We start from the raw sequence: 17,827 nt of genomic DNA on the forward strand, positions 1-17,827 counted from the left end.
AAGTTGTCTCTTTCCCTCGAATTACCATTGGAATTGTCATATATACAACCCGGCTAACCGTAGGTAATAATGGCTTCTTGAAGATGCTCGATAGCCAGCATATTACCGGCTGGGACGTTTGACAACATAACACGTTTTATTGTATAATCGGAATTTCGGACCTAACACCCAACTTGTCACGTGACGAGACCGGAGAAAATGTCAGTTCTACTATAGCTGATAGTTTATAAAACGTCATATTATCAAGTGTGTATAATCTTGTTATTATTGAAGAGATATATCAACTATCTATATTACCATTACAAGGGACTAATTAGTGTACAAGAAAGTTGTCTTTTTAACCTGCAGATGGCAAAATTGATTCAGAATTCTGGGAATCATATTCGCAGATAACCTTTCTTACGTGTGCATGAATCTATCGTAATTATTTAGGTTCTCGACAACGAACTTTGCACGGCATTCTTTCCTCTTATGAGGAAAAAAATCATAATTCTAATTAGTTAATATCGCAGTGTTCATATAGCTCGTTTACAACAATGAAAATTTTATCGTACAATAAATTTACAGTAATGAATTCGTAGGAGAAAGGAAGCTGAAAAAAAGCCGTTATATCTTAGTATTGCCGTCTGCTTCGTTTCTAAAATAGTCCAGAGGTAAGGACTGAGATGTTAATTTTATAAGATAATTGAATGAAGTTTATTTTATTTGACAAAGATCGATTCGATAAGTAAACATCTAAACCTTTCGGGTTTCGAAATATTCCAATATGATTATGACACGGCTATTTGGATATTCGAAAACTCTGTTTTTATAATCGCGTGCTATTTTAGATCGACGACCTTCTCACTCATCGTCTTGAACCGCCTCACAAGGCCAGAATTTGTTGAATTTTGTAATTAATACACATTTTTTCCGTTTTCAATTCCAGATACGGGATGTGCGAACTTTTATAACTATCCAAAATATCGAAACTATAAACAATGGCTGTTGGTGTTTTTCCAGCCCTCAAATTGGGTGTTTTGTTCATCAAACAAATTAGCAAACCACTTGCTAAAATGCTTGTCACCCAAGCTAAAAACCATGCAGTATTTCGAACTTACTTCATCATACCTCCCGCTCAGTGTAAGTTCAGACACAAAATGTCATTTCTCAGATGTATGAGCTGGGTCTGAATGAAAATTGATTTTTACATTTCCAAAAAAAATTATGAAAACCTACCAATACAATTGTGAAAAAGTATTTTATTACTTTTTACGGAACTTTGGCTTCTCGGACCCCTATTTTTTCCCCAGTCGTAAAATATTTTTTTTCCAAATTCAATCATTTTTATTTTGTTCTTTCTCATGCGTTATATGATAGTAGCCTAATCATTGATTACTAGCTATATTTTCAAATTTTTAATCGCTATTTAAAGTATGATAAATTGGTTGCTTGATATTACACAAAGTAAAGAAGCTCCATCTAAGCGTAATTATTTTGTCTTTTCGTAAATGGAACTGTATCGCTAAGAAACAGTTGGGTCATTATCGGTGGAAATCCTGAAATAAATACTATCAGAAAATTATTTAACGAATAAGACTGATGTGCATATAATATTTAAAATCAAAAGTGTACGATTCCAAAGGATGTCAAATGTAACAAGACTCAACTTGAATTGCAGTTTACCATTGGGCAGAAGTGAAGACAAAGATGTACATAATGAATCTTGGAAAGCCAACGAAGGTTGCAAAGTTGAACGAACAAATGGCGATTGAATTGGGAGCGAGTTTGATGGGTGAGGTGATAATATTCAGCGTGGCTGGCGGTTGCTTGATTCTTGAGTACAATCGTCAAGTGGCAAAAGAGACGAAAAAGGAGGAAGCAAGACAGGCTCAGATACAAAAGTTCACAGATGACATTGACAGTTTGCACGTGACGGCAAATCGGCAAGAAGAAGACATAAGAGTATTGCAAAGCGCCATAGACGAATTGATCAAACATTCGAGACACAAAATCCCCACGTTGGAACAATTACGGAACGAGGAGTTGAAAAAGAAAAAAAGTAGCGAGGACACGAGATTAGGTGAAAAAGGAACAAATTCAGAACCAGACAGCAGTAACGAGAAGGAAGAACAATCGCTCGTACGGCGAGCGATCGTTTATTTCCAAAACGACGTGAAGGGCAATAACAAACTTAGTTAATCGCGTTACTTTCCGTTAATCTGAATATAACAGTAGCTAATGAATACGTGAAACACGAAGAATTGACGGAAGATCTATATGAACGAAAAAATTCAAGATTCATATATGTAAAAAAAAAACAATATGATGTGAGAAGTGTAGCTTCCAATCGTACGAAATTGTGTCATGATGCTATACGTACACTTAGATCTAGTCATTTTACTGCTGGCTTTTAGTCGTTTTGACTAAATCGTGTCAAAAAAATGTATTTGTCAGTTTTTTTAACATCATCTTCGCCACTAGTTTCACTCCATCTTACCGTCGTTCATTCGTCTCACGAAGGACTTGAAAAATCGCATAATATGTGACCTGTATATAACTCATCTGCTTGAGGCAGCTGTATTTCACATCAAGAATGTTGATCATTGCGGTATTTAAGGGAAAAACAATACACAACATTTAGAAAATATATAACAAATGATATACATAAGTGTCTGTTCAATATTTTCGTGTACGTATATACCTCGAGGAAATTTCGTTCTTGATCAACTTTCAATTCAAGTTTATTCCTTCTTTGAGCATTTTTTGCACTGCTTGAATTTTTGATTCCAATTTACCGAAATCGATTTCTGCAAACATTAAAAGTTTTTACTTTATTTTGGAGTTTACGAAATAATATTTGCATGCAATCAACGAAGGACGAACCTTTTGCCCTGAAATGAAAGGGCTTTGCTGTCCTGCGGCGTGACGAATCCCGAGATCTTAACGACTCGACAGAACTTCCTATTTTAAATTGAAATAATTTCAGTTAAATCTAACGAATCAGACTTTTCTATATTGATTTTTGTGAAATCACGAGCCACCGAGGTTCTTATTGAATAATATTTTTCATTGGGAATGAGTGATTCTTCAGAATGAATTTTATTTGTTACAGCAGGAAGCACAACGGTTTAAATTTGATGCTCCTATAAATGTAGAGTAAATTGAGTACAAACAAACGAATTAAGCACCTGGGGATAAGCTCGGAGCCTTGTAACACCTGGTCAAAGACGAAGAACGACTTCTACCCTTTCGGGCCATAGATCGCCGGCTCTGTGACGATCTCGGTGGAGGTGTAGAACGTCTTCTTAGAGCTGGACTTCCGTCTCCTGGTCTCCGGCTTGCCAATTCCGTCAGTTGACGTACCTTCAGAGCCAGACTAGCGTTTTCAACGCGAAGCTTTTGTATTTGGGTTCGAAACGAGACTCTCTCTTTTGCTACGTCATTCTCGAGCGTTTTTATCGCGCTAAATAAACGCCGAGCGCCTTTGTCTGCAGAAGACAAATATTCTATTAAAAACAGTTAGAAAACATTTTATTATTAATTCATTGATTGTTTACGCAGCTTTGTGGGAACTCAATGTGAGATTTAGTGCTGCGTGGTTGTTGAAAAGTTAGGAAAAACAGTTTGAATTCTGCATAGACATTGAAAGTCCATTGTCATGAGTGGCATTGTTATTAATGACTGATGAACAAACCGCCATTCATCAAAGCCCGATTCTCTTCAACAAGCTGCCGATTCACCAGAGTAAGCTGGTCAACTCGTTTCTGAAGATCTTTATTTACTCCGGTCGTTCGCAATCGTTCATTTTCAGCGGTTAGTCGTCTAATTGTAGCCTGAAGGATTGACGGATCCGGAAATCCGCAGTACTCCAGGGGCAACGGATAATGGATTCTTAAGGACGTTTCTTACGTTGGAAAATAATTTATGGGTCGTCTATTCGTAGTAATATTATTTTGTGCAAATACTCTCGAATATATTTGTTTATTCGTCTATCTTGTTTAATGATTATTTAAAAAATTGGACGTGGTTGTATTTTAAAATCATACATTGCATTGGACTATGTCATTTGCTCATAATTCGTCTCCATTTTTTGTCAAAATTCATTATTTCTCACAAAAATATTTGTTGGCTCTTGTTATTTAATTCCGGACCGGAGTGGAATTTCATAGTAGATACTCTCGTTTAACGAAATGAATTTATGGGACCAAATGGACTTCATCAAAGTTACTACGATCCGATGGTTACGTCGAAATAATTTTTTTTCATTCGCAAAAAATACTATAAATTCATATACATTTTTATGCAATAGTAGAAAAAAAAAAAATCAAAAAGGTACCTGTCGAATTCTACGCTGTAGGTGAGAATAAGATATCTACGATTGCTTCCTTTACTGCTCATGGTCGATGGTGTTGAAGATTCCGATCTTCTGGCTCGCAACATTTCTAAATCTTCGAACGTCAAGAGATCCAGAGTCACGCAATCGCTCGTCTGTAAAAAAACAGCTGGTTCATCCGATTGAGCATATTTATTCAATAACACAATTTAATCGTATTACCTTCAACAGCCCGGATTGCAACATTGCCACGAATACGTCGAACTGTTTGTAGTTACCGGTCTTGTGTGTCAAGTTTTCGATATCTATAAACACGTTTAATGATCATTATATAGAATACAAAAACTTTTATTCTGTCCTCCCACTGCTAATTTTCGTTCCGATGATTGAGAACCGCGGTGAAATTTAAATGATTAAATATTACTACACGTTCAAGTAGAAGCCTGATAATAAGTGTAATAAGTCAATTATAGAAGAAGCACGCTGCATGCGTGCTGTGTTCGAATATAGCTTTGAGCTTGCGAATTTACTACGCTTATTCTGCTCTTTGTTTTCCGCATAAAGAATTCATGAGGAATCGTTACGAAATGGTTATAATAACGATCATTTATGTTTAGGCCGAATGAATTCCTGCAACTCGCGCGCGGGTTACAGTGTGTTTGCAAAATCAAAGTCAGTTTTATAAAGCAGCGATTGATAAACACTTAATATTCACTGCGAGAGTAATTATCTGCTACAAACATTGAATATAATTTTTTTTTCTCAATAAAATTGGAGCGCACTAACATGCAGTGTCGTAAGATGATTGCCAATTTTCGGAAGTGTATTTGTCAGTAACCGACAACTCAAGATTACGTTGGGATCCTCCACGAAGTGCAGTGACTCTCATTCTCGTGACGTATTCTCTGCCTCCTTTGAAAGCGTAAATTGTGACGAGATTTGGACCCAATTCGTTCATTGCTCCCCCGCACGAGCTTGCGTTTTTCCTCTAAAAAAGGTTTTTCAAAACTTTTATTTGTGTTGGGGTCCTCTATTTGTCAGTATACGAGAACTGACAAATTTTAGTGGTTGATTTTACAAGACGCTTTTTTGAATTGCGTGGTGTATGTATTTGTGAATATAGTGTGCGTGGGTGCGTGTGTTGTGTGCTTTTAGCTGCTTTTAGAGACGTCGGCATCCGACGAAGAAGACCGAGAACGAGAGAGAAAGAGGAAGAGAAAGAGGGATGCAATAAAAGTGGATAAAAAAACTTAATGACATCCACGAGTTGTCGGTGACGTGTGTGCATTTGTATCAGTGTTGTCGTGTTCTGATGCGTGGTTGTCAATTCGAGATTATTTCATATAGTTCTATACGTCCTATATAGTGTTTAAACGATGAGAGTGATTTCTTATTTACTCGACACGAGGTAATAGAAGCTTTAATTTTCGATAGAATATGTGGTCATTGTTCTCCAGAGATCCTACCAAGGACTTCCCTTACGAGATCGGCGATCCCGTCGAATGTCTCGATAACAAAAGTATTTGGTCACTTTTTCGGGCGAAGAAAAAGGTAAGACAGTTAACCTGCAAATTACATTACAATAATCATCTGTTATACGTCAAAAAAGGACGATGACCAACGGGTAAAGGGGTGAGGTGCTAAACACCAAAACAAACAATTTTGTTTGCTCTATAAAATATGGATTCGTAGTTAATTTACGAAATGGGGTTATAATTGATTTCTCGTTAGGTTATGAAAATAAATTGAGCTTTTGGACGGTAATTGGTGAGTTAAATTTTTAAATCGTTAATTAAAACGGAAATTCATGCTGTGAACAGCTTTTCTCAAGGTCATAATTCTTCATAAACGTTTTTTAATCCCACTGAGGCTTATGGGAAAATATCAAATGAAAATATTTGGATATTTTTCATCCTGATTATTTATTTTACCTTTTTATAAATAAATCATTGAAAAAAAAAAAATCTATTGTGAAAGTACTTGATTGAAAGCCTACCTCTGTACTTGTCTAGGGTACAGCAGGTGGTGAAGATGTCTCAGTGTTTGTTTTTGACGTCAAAAATGGAGAAGGCCAGTTGGAAATTGCTCGCAGTACTGTCAAGAGACTCAAAACCCTGCGGCATCCGAGTATTCTCACTTACATCGACAGTTTAGAGGTGCAGATTATGACATACTCATTACATGATTTTTTATTTCCAGAAAATATTATCTTCAAATTCATTGAGACGATACACTGTGGAAAGCAAAAAATATTCTTTTAAATGGAAGTTAACGTTGACAAAAAATTTTCTTCATCCCAACAATACTAAATCATTTTTGTATGGCTTCGTGTGTCTTTCTCTATGTCAATTATGGATTTTATGCAAATGTATCTTATTTGGTATTGATGTGAAACAGCTATTTTCAAACAGACAGCTTTTTTTTTGACAACAAATAAAATGTTGTATGCTCAGTTCTATGTAACAAAATTTTCTGTTGAATAAAAACAAAGTTTTTAGAAAGTAGAAAAAAGTTTCCCACTAAAAATCTGGAGTCGTGTTCCACTCCTTTGCAAGGATCTAGAGTTCATGGAATAAAATGATTTCGTTTCATCAACAGACGGACAAAGTGATCTATTTAGCAACAGAACGAGTAGAACCCTTGCAGAATCGTCTAGCCAGAAAAGGAGACATTGGTGAGGGAATAAAGAAGGAGTTGTACTTTTCGTGGGGTATTTTTCAAATTACAGTAAGTATGAAAATAAAAGCAATTGTCGAGTATATCAGTGTGTTTTCTGGAGTATCAAACTTTTTGTTGATTATAACCGTTCGTTTCACTTGTGATTACAGAGAGCTCTGAGTTTTCTAAACAACGACGGTAATCTACGTCACAACAATGTCAATTTATATTCTGTATACGTGAACGAAGAGAGCGGAGAATGGAAACTTGGGAGCGTAGAATACATGACTGCCGTAGACACCCCATATACGTCTCTTCCACACATCCTTCAGGTTTATGCACCCCCCGAGATCAAAGAGAATGTCAAACCAGCCACAAAATGGTAAAACGACACTGTTCTAGTAGATTTTCAATCAATCAATGAAATTTAGATTATTTTTATTGAAAAAAGTTTGAATGACTTGAAAAGTAAATGTTGATCAAGCATCGCAGTATCTATTTTCGAACGTTTATCTTCGATAAAACTGTTTTGATTAAATAAAAATAGCTCGATCGATATGTGGGGTCTTGGATGTCTAATTTGGGAATCGTTCAATGGCCCCCTTGTTCAACGGGCGAACCTCAAGAGCGTCGATCAAGTATGGAAATTTGCTTCTTCAAAATTGTAAAAAAACTCAAACAAAATAGTGTTAGAATTTTCGCCGGTTGGCTCGTTACAACCGGGAGAAAATATTGATGAAAATTCTATTTTCACAGATACCCAAACAATTATTGACGGTATTTCGAGAATTGACTGGCGCCCAACCTGATGGTAGGCCGAATCCCGCCGACGTGATAGCGCGATGTCGCAGCAACGGAGGTTTTTTCAAAAATGATTTGGTCGATGCGCTTCTTTTTCTCGAAGAGATACAGATGAAAGAGCGTGGAGAGAAGGGCCGTTTTTTCGCTCAGTTGGCCAATCAATTGGACAGTTTTCCTGAAGGTGTTGGGCGGTTCAAAATCCTGCCGCAATTATTGGCAGCTTTTGAATTCGGAGATGCGGGGAGCGCGGTTTTACCGCCGCTTCTGCAATTAGGACGACAATTACCAGATGCCGAATATCAACGTCGAGTTATTCCATGTGTTGTTAAATTGTTCGCATCGAATGATCGCGCCACGAGATTGAGACTTTTGCAACAGCTCGATAGGTTCGTCAGTCATCTTCAACCGGCAACTATAAACGAAGCCATATTCCCACAAGTAATTGAAATATCATCAAACAGTCTATTTGAAACGAAAATTCAAAACTTTTTTTTTAAATGCACAATTTTTCAATGTTTTTTCAAGGTGGCTCGAGGTTTCCTGGATACGAATCCTGCCGTGAGGGAACAAACTGTCAAATCGGTCGTACACTTAGCTCCAAAATTGGATTATAATAATCTCAATGTTGAAACACTTAAACATTTTGCAAGACTTCAGTCTAAAGACGAACAGGGCGGAATACGAACGAATACGACTATTTGTTTAGGAAAAATTGCCCAACACCTTCATCCTCAAATTAGGCAAAAGGTATGCTTCAGTTGCATTTTTTCGCAATATTTCGGTACAATTGAAAACTATCAGTTTTGCGGGATTAATCTTTTTTTGTCAATTTGTCACTTTTTCTCATGAATATTCGTTGTTCTGAAGATTTCTTCTCATTCTTCATGCTTCAGGTTTTAATAGGTGCATTTATTAGGGGTACGAGAGACCCTTTTCCACCTGCGAGGAGCGCAAGTGTGTCAGCCCTCGCTATAACTCAACAGTACTTTTTACTCCAAGAAGTTGCTAACAGAATATTGCCCGCTCTGTGTTCGCTCACGACAGACTCCGACAAAGGAGTGAGAGACAGCGCGTTTCGAACGATACGAGGTTTTTTATCCAAACTTGAGAGAGTTTCCGAAGATCCTGGACTGCGTGAATCTATGGGTTAGTCGAGGATTTCTAATACAAGCTATTCTCAATTCAAAGAGAATTTTCCTCATTTTTTTACTTGGAAGAATGTTTCATTGTTTGTCGTTTGTGCATGATTTGATTTTGTTTTACAAATTTCCCATACCCAACAGAGGCAGACGTAAATACCGCAACTCCAAGTTTAAGCAACGCCGCAGCAACGTGGGCGGGCTGGGCGGTTACAACTATGACCGCAAAATTCTATCGAAGCCAATCCGATACTCCGAAATCTTCGAATCCTCAAAATACGTCGCGAATTTTACTTAAAAAGCCCGCGTCACTAGGTAACATACAGGCAGATCATACCTCCAGAGATTGCATCTGTCGAATGTTTATTTTTTGAATGGATGGCAAAACGAGCGGATATGATTTTCTAAATTTTAGAACAAGCGAGCAGTTCGCAAAGCAGCGCGAGTACAACAGCGACAACAAGCAGCGCAACGAGCATGACATCACTCGATCATGATCACGATCACGATTCTCATACGGCCAACACGAACTCGGACTGTGATTGGGACTGGGAGGCAGACAATTGGGGTGACATGGAACAACAACCTTCAGCTCCGGTAACCACGACGACTAGTACTGTTATACAGCCTTCTAATTCACCCAAAACAAACGATCACTGGACCAGTTTGGAAGAGGAACCGGTGAGAAATAAATTTTCAAGAAAATACGATCTTGAAAACAAAAAATGCATTGAGAAGCAGAAATAAACGTGAGAATATATTTTTAAGAAAAAAAAGGTGTTTCGTTTCAAGTCGGACAATAGCAACAAAGTTGAAAAAAAAATATGAATTTTTTTTGAAAGTACAATCTCGGTTAAATGAGAATTCTACGATATTCAATTGCAGGAAGAAGAAGCGGCCGAAGGAGCAGAAGAGAAAACCGAAGTTTCTGAGGCCGGTTGGGAGGATTCTGAATTCCAGGTTCTCGATGATTTCCAAACGATCGAGCAACCGGGTAAGAGATCGGTTTATTGTTACACAGACTCAAAATCAATGCATAAAGATCGACATACGTGTTATTGTGGAAATAAATTTTTAGGTGTATCTAGTAGTTCGAATAAATTCGAGGAAGCGAGAAGAAAACGAGAAGAGCGAAAATTGGCTCGGCAACAACAGATGGAAGCAAAGAGAGCCGCAAAATTACGGACAGGAGTTCCCGCAAAGAAAGTATAATTTGTAAAACCCAAAGCCATTATACAACCAACTATTTCAATACACGAACCCTGTTGTACTATACAAACATTGAGATAAAAAATCAAACATGAAATAAACATTTCCATGTGTCCCAAGTACGAAGGAAAATCATATAATGTTTTTCCAATTTGCTTTATTCCATCGTACGATGTGTGATGTGTATTTTTTCCTGTAGAAGCTCGTTCACTAGAAATTCAGATTTGATTATGGAAACTATAGTACAAACGCATTTAAGCGGATGGTTGAGGCGGGCCAGAACGACTTTTTACACAAAGCGTTCTTTGTAAGGTACGAGTTTATGAGGACTTTGATATAGTAAATGATACGCACAGGTACACATCGCACACGTTTCTGTTTCACGGAGAAACCTCAGTGTTTATGGATGAAAATTAATCGTTGGGTATTCCGTCGTGAGACTAATAATTGTGTCACAAACGCGATTGTTCTACGTATGTTTCAAATCGTATATTCATGCTGTTTGCGTTACCCGGTTCCCTGACAAAACCGAGGCTTTCGTAAAAGGGTATAAGACGATCACGACAATCTAGCGACAATTTGTAACAATGTAATCGTTTCGCCAATTGCGATATCGTTGTTACTATCAGTTTTCCCAGTTGTCTGCCTCTGTACGAGCTGTTCACGACTACGTCTTCCAAACGACCTCTCTGGAAAATAGAAGATTTCAATGTAAGGATATCCTGAAGAACTTTTCAATCAAAATAATTTACAGACAAGAGTTCTATTGATTGCCAATAGCAACGTTGGTTGTCATAATGAAAAAATTTAAGGGAAGTCGCAAAGATTCCAAAACTATATAATACTTAATAAATATGAATATTCTTCGAGAGAATGAGATGGACACTGTATAGTGGAATTGAATTTCTACTCTTATTGATTGAAAAAAAAATGTTCTCTTTACCAAAGCGCAATTGTGTATGAATTTCTGCTCAACGACCAATGAAGAACTGGCAATGACTTTGCCACTGTTCAAATCTTCGACTACCACTATGTAGTAACCTCCTGCACGTTTCATCTTTGCGAAACAACCTGAGAACAAAAGTTTGATTAGAATGAATACTTTTGCAGTTTGAAACGAAAATATGGTCAATAATAAATTTATACTCCGGTACTGCTCCTCACTGATGTTACCAACTTCGGTCAGTTGTCCCAGAAGTTGGAGGAAGCCTAAAACAATTTTAAGAAAATTCGAGATTTGTAATCTCACGAATTAAAAAACAAAACAAGAAAAATGTGGATACTAAAAGAATAATGATTCAGGAAGAAAAATAAACAATAAGGAAAAAAATTCAGTCAGATTGATAACCAAGAATGGAAAAAAATGAGAATTGTTCGCAATTGAAGATTAAATAAAGCAAACGACATAACTTGAAAACACTAATGGTCGTCTATGAACATAATTAATAAGGGCGAGGATAAAAAATTATAGGAATCAAATAGTGCTGGACAGGCAAGATTTTGATGCAAGGCAGTGAGCAACATCAAAATTTGATTAATCGTAAAAACAGCTTTGAGGTCAATGATACCATTTTCATAATCTGAGGATCGCAGCGGTCGAACCAGCAGGCCATTTTCCTGTCTTTGATTGGGTAAGCGATCGAGCAAGCTAGCATCAAATAAGTAAGGATCCACATCGACCAGGAGCTCCTGATTCTCTAACCTTCCCTATTAACCCAAACAAAAATTAGAATGTTGTCTTCATTTGTTAATACAAAAAGAAATTTTATTAGAAATTTTTCCAAATGAAAACGATGTGGTTTTTTTTGTTATTGACTTCAAAACAAATGTTATTCACGTTTGAAAAATGAGACAACAAAGTTAATTAATCACAAAGAAAGTTCAACGAAAAACTTCATTGCAAAAAAGAATGATATTCGCGTTTAAGAAAGAAAGTAAGTAATATATCAATAATTATCTCCATTTCGTCATCACATGTCAAAGTATCGAAACGTATGTTCGATCGGTTCGATCCGAAGATTTTCACGCATCTTTGAAACTTGACGCTTTGCAAAAAATCATTTCAATACCCAGTAAATTGTTTTGCTCAACATAGTAGTAAATAGTTTTAACTCACCACTTTCGATTCACTCATGACGAAGCTTCGTAGTTATCCGAGGACGTAACGGACGAGAAATCAGCTTTTTATTTTTTTAATTTTGTTACTGTTGACAAACGAGAAGTGATTGGGCTCCCACCATGTCGAACAAGAAATTCCTCCGGCGTGGCATTTCACGAGCGACACTTTCACACTCGCGCCTCGGGCTATCGAACGAGTCGAGTATTATTACTATCTACCGGTTTTTTAAACTCGATATGAGCGATCGGAAGACAAACGTCACACCTCACACAAGACCGCGAAACTTACATTCACGGTCGTTTCATGCACGTGTGATTCTTTCAAGTGTATTCGCAGCCTTCGCAGCTGAGTAACACGTGACCGGAGGCTCACGTGATCAAACGATATTGAGAGCGGGGGGGTTCTTCTACCACCGACTGCAAAATTATTTTTTTGTGGCACATTCCAGAAACTACACAGAAAGATAGCTATAGAGGTCACGGGAAGGACAATGACAGTGAAAGATGAATTAGTGCATACTATATGGATTTTTCTGCGAAAAACTACATCCGTATTTTCATGCAATAGCAATAAAACTGTAACTTCAAGAAAAGGACTATATTTCGGGAGATATGTAGAAATAATTGTACATGGCCTGTATATATATTTTTTCCTTACTTTTGTATTTTTATTGGCTCTTATATATAGTCCCGCACTAACTAACTATAGTTCTATAGGGATGGTGCAGATTCGATAGAGGGCAGGTCGAAAGTACTCGTGGCGCCTCTAATGTCATAAATTATAAGCTTTTGGGGGTAGCACTTTCAATACTTTGATGGAAATATAATCATAATAATGTAATATATATATAATAATATATATACTATATATATATATATATATATATATATATATATATATATATATATATATATATATATACTATAATATACTATAATAATATAATATAATATACTATATAATATATATACTATATATACTATAATATATATACAATAATGATAAAAGACCCCCAAAAGTATTCACTTTTCATCACTAGTGGCGCGGTAGTCAGCTTGCACCATCCCTATTGTATCATAATATATATCCACACGTGTACACAAAGCGCGACGTTTCGCAGAGTTAGAGATCGCGAGAACCGCAGTTGATATGTATAATCGAGCAAATTATTCTTTTATCAATAATAATCTGCCAATATTGATGGCAAAGCGAAGAGAGTATAACTAGTCCCGGAGATGATGAAAACTTATCGATTGATATTCTCGTTACGGCAGACTGATGAGACCGATAATAATTCGCGATGTTTCGATGATCCGTTCAAGCACGAAACTTATTCTCTGCACCGAACTAACCTCTTCGCTGCGTTTGTAACGTGTATCGATTTGTTTGTCAACAAATATCCAGACCACAGTACACGTTAATCCATAAGAATCCTTTACGAATACACTCGCCAACATAACCTCTGTTTTTCCAACTGATATCTTTCTGGATAAAAGACCGACCGTTAATATTGTGCGTGATGGATTTGCAGGAAGGTAAGAAATAAAACACGATAGACGCGTAGGTTGAATATAGCAAGAACTTTATAAAAGACGAGGCAGACCCACAGATGGTTTAAGTAATACATGTTTTTTTTGTGTGGTTATACGCGTGTCGATTTGTCGTATGGCGAAAAAATGTTATGTTTTTTTTGTGCTCGTGTGAAATACGTTTTTTCATTGTTGATTCTTTTTTGTATATATGTATGCATGTGTTCGTTCCATTTGTATATATAATACGTGTAATGTATTGTAGTTTTTTATGTTTCGGACGATGCAAGTTACAATTAATCCAGGAAGTTGACACCTATGAGGCTACATATTTTTATACACCCTATGAACATTGCATAGATAATAGAATGAAATATGAATATGTTACATTTCTCGAAATTACAATAATTGTTATCGCATTTTTATTATGTTCACAAATTACAGTATTCCTTCATCACTTCTTTCGAGCTAATATGTAGTCTCTGTGTGTGTATATTTATCTCGTACGTGTCAAGTGACTGCCAACTTTTTACATATTCGTTCTCATTCTTTCTCATTTAACGGTGTTCGAACTACAGTTTTGCATTGCAACACTGAACAATAGCTCGAAAACTTAGACGTCCAGCGCGAATAGACTGCAATTAAATGACGCAAATAATTCCAAGTAAGTATGAGGGCAAACGTCTTTCGTTCGAAGTTCGAACGAACTTCCACAAAACATAACCTCTCAACGATCTTCTTCGAATCGTTGTCGCACAGCACCAATCTCCATTTTTCGGTAGTTTACTGTTTAATGCTTGTTTGATTATTTAATTTCGAAAAATAAACCTGATGGATCCGCTTCGTATGCAGTAGGATAGTTCAGTTTTTTTTCAACGAAATATCGTCAAACGGTCGATAAAGGAAAAGAAAAAAAAAACAAAAAATAACGTAGATATTTAAGCTAAAAATAAAAATAACAAGAATGAAGATGTAAAGAATTTTACGTTCATTTAGTGCACAGTGTTGTGACTTTTTTCGGTACAATTTTTCTGTCATGTGAGATATTCATACATATTCTTCATACTATAATAGCCCGAGCGTTCCTCTACGGTTCGGAATTTTTCAATTATACAGGATTATTGAATATTTCATGTCGATTTTTTTCATTATCGTTTGCATTTTTCATATTGCGCTTAAAATTCCTTTGAATACGTTGGGAGATCGAACATTTTTATTGTTTCCTCGCGAAATTGCCAAAAAATAAATTACTCGATGGAGCAAGTATTTTTTTCCGTCGTTATCCTGCGCTCTTAAAAAACAACAAATGTTAAAAACAATGAAAAAAATATACTTCCTCGTTGTTGGAGGTTTTCTCGTTTATTACAATTTTTCGGTGCTATTATTTCTTCATTTTTATTCGCAGATTCATCAGCATACATTACTTCATGTTTCTGTTTATTATTATTTAGGCTCCCAACGAGACATGAATCTGCACGAGGATTCAATCGAATCATTGATTATATGATAATAGTATGAATGATAACAATAATATTAATCGTAAGTATACAGAGTGAAGCAAAACTAAATGTACGTTTACCCTGTTACAGACGAGTGTTTTGATATTATTGTACACTCTTCGTTACGTCGTAATTGTAATAGATTTTTTTTTTCGCTAAATTGCCAATTCTATTGAAATCCAATGTCAAGCATGGTGGCTTTGTTGTATCGATCTCTGTCGTTGTTTGGATTGAAATAATCTTTCTTTCTTGTCGGCTCTGCGTATTATCAAATTTTTTCATATGAAAAATCGAATAAAGTGGAGTTTCACGCGTTTCGACGGAACCGACGTGATCAAACGGGAACGAACGATAGATTTTTTGAAATCCATTGATTTCTGGGGTAAACTTTGGATTTTTTATTCGAAAAAATCGGAAAAAATCGATATTTTTAATCTGTTTTAAGAATTTTTCTAACTTGGAATGTGAGGGCGACGGGAGGGACATAAAATAGTAAAAATCGTTCCAACCCCAAGTGCGCGGAAGAGCTTAGAATTTCCTGACTTTTAATGAGAAACAATTACTGTAGAGGAAGCTTCGGAAAATCGAGATTCGCCGGACAGTGTCTACAGACGTAAAATTAATATACGGAGTGTCGGAAATGTGAGCGCGTCGTCTCGCTACGAGCCTTGGAACAACGTAGCTCTTTGACAGCTCTGAATTTCGTTTCGCAAAAGTAAAAGGAAGAGACTCGAAGCAACGAATTTTCTCTCGGTCGAAAAATCACATTTTCTGATGAGGTAAAAATTGTCCTGTTTTACGCTTGTCGAAGTAACTCATCAAATGTCAACGATGTCGAATTTCTCAAACAAAAATAATATTGTTTTCTCATAGTTTCAGGGCTTCGATGGTTCTTCGTTATTGGCTCAGCGTTTTGGAACTTTTTCTCAAATTCAAACGGCAAAAATATTGGAAATTATAAACTCTTTTGAATTTGTCTATTCTTCGAATTGTCTTGATCCCAAGAAGAAACGTCACAACTTGACGATTTTTCAAAAAATCCAAAACGTCATTTATCGCATTGTTACAATTTGGACACCCGTTGTACCTTAAAAGGGGCTCGAGAGAAAACTTTAACGGCTCTTTACCCTCACGCCTATATTTTCGTCTCGTCCCTTCTCGCTCGCGGAATGACTTTCAATATTTGCATTATAGAGAAAACGATTTGCCTATTCTTCTCGTTCACAGAGTGAATACGACCTTCCGGAGCTTTGGCTCATCTGCAGACTGGCAGTATATCTTCGGTGCACTCGGTGAAAGAATAGCACTTTTTTCATTCTCATATAACCTGTATAATTCCTAATAAAGAGACTCTCGCATTATCCTTCAATGGTTCGAGTCCCGAACAGTCGCGATCGGGGCTGTGAGAATAATCGAGTGGAAATTACGAAGAGGTTTTTTCCCCTATTTCTGAGTCGAGCAAAACGCAGGAGGTTTGGAAAGGGGTCAGGGTGGGGGCAGGATTCGCAAGTGTCTTCAGAATATCCGCAACTTTATCTCGCCTCTGGTCTAGCGAATCGTTATTTTAGACCGATAAAAAAGTTCGGTGCATGGCAAAATTTCTATTCGCACTTTTTTTTCAATCCTATTTGCACATTATGCTCTTCGCGTTCGACAAATGCCCCGAAGATTTTCAGTACCATTTGAAACGAAAATTATTCATTTCAGACGACGGCAGATTCGGCTACGATGCGACAAATATCAAGACGCAAACTGAAGTTCGATCGTTGAATTTCACCCTTTCGCCTCGCCTCATTTCAAGCAAAACATCGAGAGAGATCGTGACAATTAGAGTGGCCCCTCTATTGTTGTGTTTATTCTACGATTTCGTAGAGATTTTGTCTTACAATGATGAAAATAAGGAACATGCATCAATTGTTTTTGCAACCGTGGCCGAAACTCTCGAAACGTTTTCCTTCGAGCTCCCATTACGAAAAAAATATTGTTTCTCAAACAATAAAAGTTTGTTATACTATGTTGAAAACACAGAGTCATCGAGCGATGGTATATGCAGCGCCAAGTGTCCAAAAATCAAACTAAAATCCGTATCTACCGGATTTCGTCGCGAATATAAAAAATATCAAAAAATGTGATTGCATTAGCCGAGTTTTTACGTCACTTTTTACGTCGGTCACAAAGATTACTCTATTACAAATTGCGCTCGCATTTGCCACAACCGAAGAGACTGCTGGATTCACACCACTTCACTGCTCATTACGAAATTTATTTGTCGCGATTTCAATAAAAATTGACGAAGAAATTCGGTAGAATACACGCGAGGCGTCTGACATATGTGACGCCGACCGTATTTACTTTTTACTACGAGAGGCGCCACCATCGATTTTGAGGTGATCCCCACGGGAGCTCGATGACTGCGAGACTTCAGATCGATGTTCATTCCCAAACTAAAGAATCGAAAACTCACATGGTGAAGGTTGGAGGTTAGGAATGTGAAAAAGTGAACCGCAGTGTAGAAAAAACAAACTTTCTGTGCCGGGAGCTCTGAGAAACGCGTTGAT

At 36.9% G+C, this 17,827-nt stretch overlaps 4 protein-coding genes across 5 annotated transcripts; 2 read left to right on the forward strand and 2 right to left on the reverse strand.

The window, feature by feature from the left end:
* Window positions 1–173: 173 nt before the first annotated feature.
* LOC122408748 (putative OPA3-like protein CG13603) lies at window positions 174–2,650 on the forward strand. 2 transcript variants are annotated; one of them, XM_043415742.1, is made up of 4 exons: window positions 174–246; window positions 568–653; window positions 929–1,122; window positions 1,661–2,650. In XM_043415742.1, the coding sequence occupies exons 3-4, from the start codon at window positions 981–983 to the stop codon at window positions 2,179–2,181; spliced, it is 663 nt and encodes a 220-aa protein (XP_043271677.1). In that variant the 5' UTR covers window positions 174–246; window positions 568–653; window positions 929–980; the 3' UTR covers window positions 2,182–2,650. The 2 variants fall into 2 exon arrangements, with proteins under 2 accessions (XP_043271677.1, XP_043271678.1); XM_043415743.1 differs by having other exon boundaries at window positions 210–246; window positions 582–653.
* LOC122408753 (centrosomal protein CCDC61-like) lies at window positions 2,531–5,319 on the reverse strand. Its single transcript, XM_043415749.1, has 8 exons — window positions 5,102–5,319; window positions 4,538–4,620; window positions 4,319–4,470; window positions 3,677–3,873; window positions 3,171–3,470; window positions 2,866–2,943; window positions 2,684–2,789; window positions 2,531–2,557 (listed from the first exon to the last, which is right to left on the reverse strand). The coding sequence occupies exons 1-7, from the start codon at window positions 5,271–5,273 to the stop codon at window positions 2,713–2,715; spliced, it is 1,059 nt and encodes a 352-aa protein (XP_043271684.1). The 5' UTR covers window positions 5,274–5,319; the 3' UTR covers window positions 2,531–2,557; window positions 2,684–2,712.
* A 429-nt stretch (window positions 5,320–5,748) lies between these two features.
* On the forward strand, window positions 5,749–10,244 carry yata (N-terminal kinase-like protein yata). Its single transcript, XM_043415726.1, has 12 exons — window positions 5,749–5,866; window positions 6,328–6,471; window positions 6,914–7,042; window positions 7,144–7,355; window positions 7,521–7,611; window positions 7,730–8,212; window positions 8,300–8,521; window positions 8,668–8,920; window positions 9,058–9,228; window positions 9,329–9,594; window positions 9,799–9,907; window positions 9,992–10,244. Exons 1-12 carry the CDS (start codon window positions 5,753–5,755, stop codon window positions 10,123–10,125), a joined length of 2,328 nt encoding a protein of 775 aa, XP_043271661.1. The 5' UTR covers window positions 5,749–5,752; the 3' UTR covers window positions 10,126–10,244.
* A 17-nt stretch (window positions 10,245–10,261) lies between these two features.
* On the reverse strand, window positions 10,262–12,591 carry Gnpnat (glucosamine 6-phosphate N-acetyltransferase). Its single transcript, XM_043415748.1, has 5 exons — window positions 12,239–12,591; window positions 11,691–11,829; window positions 11,269–11,331; window positions 11,066–11,193; window positions 10,262–10,811 (listed from the first exon to the last, which is right to left on the reverse strand). The coding sequence occupies exons 1-5, from the start codon at window positions 12,254–12,256 to the stop codon at window positions 10,575–10,577; spliced, it is 585 nt and encodes a 194-aa protein (XP_043271683.1). The 5' UTR covers window positions 12,257–12,591; the 3' UTR covers window positions 10,262–10,574.
* Between the last annotated feature and the right edge of the window lie 5,236 nt (window positions 12,592–17,827).

The sequence above is a fragment of the Venturia canescens genome, chromosome 4 (assembly GCF_019457755.1).
Source record: "Venturia canescens isolate UGA chromosome 4, ASM1945775v1, whole genome shotgun sequence".
Taxonomy (NCBI): Eukaryota; Metazoa; Arthropoda; class Insecta; order Hymenoptera; family Ichneumonidae; genus Venturia; species Venturia canescens.

Coding starts and splice junctions, on each gene's coding strand:
- Gnpnat (XM_043415748.1), bottom strand. Junction 11,332..11,690: donor ATCCTCAGATTATGAAAATG/GTATCATTGACC, acceptor AAATTGTTTTAG/GCTTCCTCCAACTTCTGGGA. Junction 10,812..11,065: donor TCATACACAATTGCGCTTTG/GTAAAGAGAACA, acceptor TCTATTTTCCAG/AGAGGTCGTTTGGAAGACGT.
- yata (XM_043415726.1), top strand. CDS start 5,753: ATGTGGTCATTGTTCTCCAGAGATCCTACCAAGGACTTCCCTTACGAG. Junction 8,921..9,057: donor TGGACTGCGTGAATCTATGG/GTTAGTCGAGGA, acceptor CATACCCAACAG/AGGCAGACGTAAATACCGCA. Junction 9,595..9,798: donor CCAGTTTGGAAGAGGAACCG/GTGAGAAATAAA, acceptor ATTCAATTGCAG/GAAGAAGAAGCGGCCGAAGG.
- LOC122408753 (XM_043415749.1), bottom strand. CDS start 5,273: ATGAACGAATTGGGTCCAAATCTCGTCACAATTTACGCTTTCAAAGGA. Junction 4,471..4,537: donor TGCAATCCGGGCTGTTGAAG/GTAATACGATTA, acceptor GTTTTTTTACAG/ACGAGCGATTGCGTGACTCT. Junction 3,471..3,676: donor TCGGGCTTTGATGAATGGCG/GTTTGTTCATCA, acceptor TGTCTTCTGCAG/ACAAAGGCGCTCGGCGTTTA.
- LOC122408748 (XM_043415742.1), top strand. CDS start 981: ATGGCTGTTGGTGTTTTTCCAGCCCTCAAATTGGGTGTTTTGTTCATC. Junction 1,123..1,660: donor CATCATACCTCCCGCTCAGT/GTAAGTTCAGAC, acceptor CTTGAATTGCAG/TTTACCATTGGGCAGAAGTG.